The 7,822-nt window shown below is 38.4% G+C and overlaps 2 protein-coding genes across 5 annotated transcripts in view; both read left to right on the forward strand.

Annotated features, from left to right (window-relative positions):
- The window catches only part of LOC109530503 (tyrosine-protein phosphatase non-receptor type 5-like), a 20,293-nt gene extending 17,661 nt beyond the window's left edge, over positions 1-2,632 (forward strand). For all 3 annotated transcript variants that reach the window (XM_019894308.1, XM_019894310.1, XM_019894309.1), the window contains exon 14: positions 307-2,632. In XM_019894308.1, coding sequence (XP_019749867.1) covers positions 307-400 — 94 coding nt within the window. In that variant the 3' untranslated portion in view covers positions 401-2,632. The remainder of the gene's footprint in view (positions 1-306) is intronic.
- A 3,288-nt stretch (positions 2,633-5,920) lies between these two features.
- dusp8a (dual specificity phosphatase 8a) overlaps positions 5,921-7,822 on the forward strand; it is a 43,131-nt gene continuing 41,229 nt past the window's right edge. The window contains exons 1-2 of one of the 2 annotated variants that reach the window (XM_019894130.1): positions 5,921-6,268; positions 6,392-6,493. The gene's annotated coding sequence lies outside the window, so the exon portion shown is untranslated. The remainder of the gene's footprint in view (positions 6,269-6,391; positions 6,494-7,822) is intronic. The other variant, XM_019894129.1, reaches the window with a different exon arrangement.

The following is a 7,822-nucleotide window of genomic DNA, read 5'->3' on the forward strand; positions in this document are numbered from 1 at the left end:
TGTATGTGTGTGTGTGTGCGCGTGTGTGTGTGTGTGTGTGTGTGTGTGTGTGTGCGTGTGTGTGCGTGCGTGTGTGCGTGTGTGTGTGTTTATGTGTGCGCGCACAGAAAAACGTTTTTATTGAATTTACTCAATTTTACATTTTTGAAGTAAACCATCTACATCTACTTAAAAAAAAATTCTGTATCCATCTCGTTTTATTTCGTGCAATCATTTGACGAAACAAAATGAAGTGAATTCAACACACCATTTTTTTTTCATTGTCTATATATGTATCTCAGTTTATTGTGAATGTGTGTTTATCAGGGGCGGGATGATCCAGACATGCGAGCAGTACCAGTTTGTACATCACGTCCTCAGCCTGTATGAAAAGCAACTGTCTCACGCCTCTGAAGAGTAGTGCTTGCACCCCAGCCACGCCCACACCGAGACACGCCACTGTACACTGTACCGCTTCTGGCGGTATGCACCACTGTACCAAGCATTATGTCATATGTCACCCTTTAAAAAAAGGTCACATCATCATCTTCATCAATGACAGATTCATGCAGGCTTCTTGAACAGTAACCTGTAATTGTTCCAACAATAAAGTAGGCATGTCAACTGCTACATAATTATCCTACTTACCCAAAATATTCTCATTTGCCATCCTGAGGTTATTACATTTATCTGCATGAGAAACCACAGATTCATGAGCTAGCATCCGGCGCTGGTGTGTGCATTTAGGGTTAAAAACCTTCTACAGGCATTAATTGGAATTAATAGGAATTACTGAGAATCAACCAAAATAAATGGAAATTAAGTTTAGCATTAGGAAAATAATCATATTCATATTAAATGTTGAATTTAGAACAAACTGAAATTTCAAAAATGCAGCGTCATGTAGTTTCAACACAGATTGGATTAAACTACAAGTCACTCATTATTTGAAGTCAAACGTTTTTTGTTTTTTTGTTTTTAGAGATTATTTATTTTGCTGCATATCTACTTATGACAACAGAAAATGTTTTGTCATTATTATTTTTTTTAATGAAAGTACTCCAAATTTCCTGACAATCGCAAGCATGAAGAGTGTCCAACACTGTTTTCAGAATTCTTTAGCTGGACTTCCTATAGTTTTTTTTTTTTTTTTTAATGAATTAAAAACAAGCACTACCATATCACAGCATTACATTTACACTAAATCTTGCTTGGTTAATGTTTTCCATCATGTCTTATTCTTATGATTTTAAAGAAACACACACACAAGTCCTGTTTCTGTATTTGATACATTCAGGAGCCACCTCATCTTCAGGTTGCATGGTGCTAAGTGTTCCTTCAAGGCATGTGCAATGTAATGGAACAAAGGAATGTAAAACAGTTAGGTATTTATTGAACAAATTAGGATTTTTGTGCAACCTACAGTACACTAGTTCTACCACGCTGCCTGTGCAGTTCTCATGGTTCATGATGTTTACCATGTTAAGGCCACATCGACAAACTATCAGAGTCTTCACAGAGCCAGCAAGGTTGCGAGGGAGCCGCAGCTCAAGCCAAATGCTACGTGTTCAGAAAGACCTTCTGTGCTTGTGAAAATCCCGTTTATGTTGTGCTCCTTCGAGCCACTTGCTCTGTGATGCCTCTGCTCTCAATCGTAGCTTCAACACATGCGAAAGTTAGACGCCCATGATTGTTGTATAGACAGGTCTAGCCGAATCTGTGTGAAGCACAATATAACAACTAAGGTTGTCACTCTTATGTTCAGCTGTAAAGCTTTTGTTTTTCCTTTCCTGTATCGTTTAACGGATTGCATGTGCTGTATGGGACTCCGTCTGTCCACAATCAAAGCGACGTGATGGGTTGTCCTGCTTTTTGTTGTGTAAAATGGCGTTAAAGCCTACTATATTGCTTGCTCTCAGCCAATGCTTTTGATACAGTTTGCTTTTTGTGAAATCAACCAGAGATATTTTTAGAACATTTTGATACAATCCTTTTGTGTAGATGCCTTGTGTGCATTTTCATCTCCACCATGATGTACATACATAGGTCATACTGTGAATTACGACGAACATAAATTTTTATTGCAAGATTGAAGACAGAACAAAATGTGACAAGATATCTTACAGTACACCAAAATTAATTATGTTCAGTCTTCAGTAGTATTATATTCTGTACTTAAGCTTTGCTCTAATATGCTTTGCTGTTTGTGTTAGTTTTTACTGTTTTGTTTTTCAGAGAATTTTACCTCAGACTGAGTAACACAGTCCCCAGTGCAGTCCATCTTGGACTCTCAAACACATCAAAAGGAATTGCTATGTGCAAGGCAGCTAAAACAGTTCAGACCTACATATTTTTCCTTAGAAAAAAAGGCTAAATCTGTTGCAACGATAGAATTGAAAGTGTAGATCCCAGCAAAATAACATTTCTGTTTGTCACTTTACCGAATACTCTGTCTACTGAAATTCACAAAAAATGTTTTACTTGTTTAAAATGCTTACATTATCTCATTGTAAGAATACAGGAAGAAATGATTAAATAAGAATAGCAAAATAGTCAAAATACAGAAAACCAGCAATCAGTATTCCTTTCCTCTGCAACAGTATTGCTTTAAGTTGTGAATTTTTGCGAATAAAAATCGATTTTCATGAACCTGTATTGTTTTCTATTGGATTTTATTCACATGAAAATATTCACATGGCCACTATTAAGCCGCTTTTTTTTTAGGTTTTCACCATAACCGAGGGACACTAACTTGTACAACAACGGCGCAGTTATATAAAAGTGCCACTAGAGGTCAGTATACCAAAATATAAAGGAATTGGTTTTGGTCACACTGCACCATCAACCAGCTCGTCACTTGCCAACAATATCTTTGTGTCTCAGTACTTAAATATTATTTATTCATTTGTGTATTTTTTTAATGTAATTTTAAAAATATACGTCGGGTTTACATGTATAGTTGTCTTAAAATTGATAGCCCATCCATTGTCTGTATCACATGCCTGATATATAATGTATATTTTTGGAACGTGGGAGGAATACCCACAGAAAACCCATACAAGCATGGGGAGAACATGTTAACTCCACACATCCACACTGCAAGGCGAGGACTTAGCCGAAATTCGAACCACAAATCTCAGAACAGAAACAATAAAAATTAATTAATCAATAACAGTAATGTTCTTATTTTGATAAATGTTGGGGGGGGGGGGTTCTCTGCATCGTATACTGTACTGACATACATTCATTATTTAATACAGAGCAGGCTCACAGTTTAAGATAACTAATCTCCTCCTTAGGGCCCAGTGACCACAAGTGGGCCCTCAAGAGCAATTAAAACCCATCACAGCCTCAAGTAGTCTTTTTCTATGTCATTTTAATTTTATCGACAAAGAACAGCGTAATACTGTATCCAGCCATTCGTTTTCTATACAGCTTTCTCTCACTAGAGGTGTGGGTACGTTGGAGCCTATCCCAGTTGACTTAAGGCAAAAGCAGGAGATACCTTGTACCGTACTTAGTCACGAGCCATTTACAGGGCTCATATAGATAAACAATCACTCACACTCACATTCTTACCGAAGAACAATTTAGAGACTTCAATTAATCTAACATGCATGCTTCTGGAATGTAGGAGGAACCGGTATCCCAGCAGAAACGTAACACAGGAAGGCCCAAGCCCAGAGAGCTGTGAACTGCTAACCACAAATCTACTGCCACAGAGTAACATTAAGAAATGTTTTCAATTTTTTTTTTAACTAAAGCTTTTGCACATTGTCACATGATTTTACCTAGCGCTAATTACTCAACTTTCTTCATTTGTATTCTAAAACAATTTTGTCACCCTGCTACAGGTGCCTCTGTTCAGTTACGTCAGTTAAAGGTGAAGTCTGATGTACAACCTGCTAGCCAGATTTGAATGTACTGTGATTTCACTTTCCCTGACCGCACCCTCATTCTCCTGACTGAAGCTACACCCCTTACGAACATGCACGTGACACGCAGCAGCTATACGTACACTCTGCACTGTGTACAAGCTGACGTTAGCCAAGACTGCTGTCTTGGAAATAGGCCTATGGCTCATTCAAATTGGAAAGTTGCCAAACGCGAAATGTTACCGGTTTGACATTGCATTTCTTTTTAATGTAAACTCAATTACAAAATAGAAGAGAGGTAATAAATTTACCTGACAACACAGTGAGAACAAAGACAAGGTCGTTGTTATCCAGGCCAAGCGATGAAGCAGCAATTACATATATTTAGTTTTTATTTATTGTAAGGATTGCCCAGTTCCTTCATTTGAACTTTTGTTGCTAACCGGAGTATAATAATCTGCCCAAAACTATGAAAGTGACGGAGCTGTGTGCCGGTAGGCCAGTAGACAAGGTGTGTGTGTAAGAATGTGTGGTGTGCACAGAAAAATGTTGACCCATTATTTGGTCACATTTGTCTCTACAGTCTGTGATTGGTCAGTTTTAGCGTTTAGAAATAATAATTAAAAATTAAATTAGAGGCATAAGATGAGTGCATAGAGGGCTGATTTTTCAAAAGATCATTTTAATGATATTCAACTGTCAGGTCATACAGACAGTTAAAACATACATGAAAAAAAACATGTTTTTCTTCTTTTTTTGAAACTTCAGGCTCTATCTATCTTTGAAGCTCATATCTTACTGATCACCCAAGGTTTGCATGTGTGTGTAAATGTTTTTTCTTCTATGTCAGATGGTTTGTTCAATGTTGTAAACGGAATCAAAGACGTTTCCAAACAATTTTAATGATCTCTCATTTTGAACATGATAAATATTTGATGGTGACAAGAAAAACTGTTTATAGCCATAAAACTGTTTGGGAATGTCTGGCGAATGGCTTCACAACTGTGCAATATTGACCAAACAATGAGAAAACAACTACTGTACAGTACATTCGTTACTTGCGGGCACACACATGAAAACCTTCACCACTCAAGATACAGCTTAGTGGGGAAGTCAAGCCCCCATATTAAAAATGTTTTTTTTTTTAATAATAATACACGAACATAACATGACAAAACCCAGAAAACAGGGGAGTCGTGATTGGTCGTTACCTGAGCCCTTTGAAACTGAGATGTAATTCTTAGGAAATGTGGAAAAAGTGGAAAAATGTCAGCCCCCTGAGATGGATAAAAACAGGTGGATTTTGATGCTTAATTCATATTCTACCAATATTAATGCAAAGAAAATGTTTGACTTGACTTCCCCTTTAAGTATTTACATGATTTATTGTTATTATTTTATAGTGATTTTAATTTTTTTTTTCCTGGCACTTCATATTTATTGCGGTTGCATTTTTTTTTAAAGATAAAAACAATAAACTGGATGGCACATTTACAGTCAGTACATAGTTCTTGGTTTATTTTCGTTGCTTTTAGTTGGCCTCAATTATATGCAGTATCTCATTATTAAATTGTTTAATTAAAGTAAACCAAGTCTGCTCTTGTGGTGTATATGTATTTAATTAATGAATTAATTTCCTTTATTATGACAGTTTGAGGGAAACTTAACATTGTTATGATCAATAATCAACATTAAAGTGAAATTTTGCTATGGGCGTCCCATGGAGGCGGGGCTGCGTGTTTACTTAATGAAATGACCGTGAAAGACAATTGTGGACGGGTTTTTTTCCATGTCGCAACGTAGGCTTTTACTAAGTCACGAAAGAAAGAACACAGATACGTTTTCAATCTCATTCAAATAGAGCTGTATCGAGAGCGTTACTTATTACCATGAACGACACTCGTCACGCTTAAGGGTTTGTCTCCTTAAAAAAAAAAAAAAAAAGTCGCGCAGGCCCTTTAATCTGTGTCTTTGACGTCATTCAGCCCTCGAGCAGCGAACGCTGATTGGCTGGAAATGACGTAAACCTCATATTTTCCTATTTTTTTTTCTTCCTCGCTACTAAACCATGACCTCATCGCGTTAGTTCACGAAAGTGCGAAAGTGTACCTTTTGTAACCACCCCTACACCCCCGTTAACCAACACATATGCACGTTTTAGCTTGCTGCATAGTTGTGAAGGTTTCTTAGTCGCTTGTTTTATTTGTCTTTTTGTTGTTTTGTTTTTCAAAACGATTTCAATGTGTAGTCGCGCTTTCATGTGCGGATCGCTCCTGGCGCTGTCACCCCGTGTCAGCTGCGCTGTGCCCCGGGAAACCGGCGGCCAAGAGCGGCCGCTCTCATGACGACCCCGCCGCGTTCCCCCGTCGCACGGAGGCCGTTCAACAACTGCAGGACACAGACAGGAGCCTGAGGTAAAGTGTGCTTGTGTGTTGTGTCGCACACCATCCTGCTAGCTCCAGCTAGCTGTCGTTAGCTGGGTGATTTTTACACCCCCCCTGCCATTCCCTCCTCCCTCCTCTCCCATCCATTGCCAGTGCGCGCGTGCGTCTCCTTCGATGGGAATTAAACACGCTCAAAATGATCGACTCGTGTATTTTTGGACAGAAATTATTCGGTTAACAGCCGCCGGTGGCAAGGTAAGCGTACCATCATTCCTATTTTGGGGCACACTAATGCTTTTATCCAGAAGCAAGCAGTGAGATTAATGGCGTGTGTTATTTTTGCATGCGGACATAATCACAACAAACACACGACAGGTTCCCTCGACTGTATATGAACCTTCAGCAAATCAGCTCATTGCGGTGAAATCATAGCAACTGCAAACGCCCTATGCTGAATTTTGTGAAGGTCGATTTATTGCAATGGCCGCATATCCCCTATCTTTGACTATGTTGTCTGTCAAGCAGGCCTCTGTATCCACTTTTTGTGTGTTTCCAAATGTTGCAGATATGGGGCGAGTGCACGCTTTGACGTTTGAATGGCGAACTTGATGGATTGTGAATCAGTATGCAATGTCACTATTAGTCTGATGCTGCGGAATCATAGCAGTGGTATCCCCGCATTCAAGAAATAGTATTTTTACGTTTTTAATACACAAAAGCCAATACAAATTCCATTGCAAACACACTAATAATGCTATCATTCAACCCCATAATAATAATAATAATAATATAATTAAGTAACGCTATAATACTATGGCGATGGCCACACTGAAGGGTGTGATACTAACTAAATTGTTATTAAAACCAACTTTGTAAATTAACGGACAATTGTCAGTAGTCTGCCTTCCGAGCTCCCTCCCCTGCACTCATCGCATTTATATACACATACGAAATGTATCGCATTAAATAAGAGCATTTCTCATATTGGAGGATAAATAACATTATTACAAAAAAAAAAAAAAACCACACACACACACACACACACAAACAGTTACCTTTCTCTTCCAATAGACAATACACTACAATACCGTAGTTTACAATCATTTTTTTCCTCAATATAACGACTTAAAACAAATAAACCACATCGCTGTCACCAGAGATGCTAGTACAGTGGCTCCTCCCTTTCTGTGTATGCTGTTCCACTCATTCATAACCAATCTAGGAAAAAAACAAAAACAAAACAATGTCTGTATTGAAACGAACCACTCAGCAATGCAGTGGTGGTTAATGCCGCCTCTTAAAGTCCAGTTTTTCTTGAAAAGTGCACCTTGAAAGTGACTTTTTAATCATGGTGTGATATCATCCTCCATCGCACATCAAGCTTAGTGCACTTTGAATTCTACCTGTCAGAAGTGATACGTAGCTGAACCAATGAAAGGATGGAGAAACTCATTTATCCCCAGGCAGGAGAGAAGGCATTCAGGAAGTGAATCTAAAATCTGATTGGCTAAAAGAACTGGGGATTTCGTGTGTGTGTGTGTGTGTGTGTGTGTGTGTGTGTGTGTGTGTGTGTGTGTGTGTGTG

Source organism: Hippocampus comes, unplaced genomic scaffold (assembly GCF_001891065.2).
Source record: "Hippocampus comes isolate QL1 unplaced genomic scaffold, H_comes_QL1_v1.1 scaffold104, whole genome shotgun sequence".
NCBI lineage: Eukaryota > Metazoa > Chordata > Actinopteri > Syngnathiformes > Syngnathidae > Hippocampus > Hippocampus comes.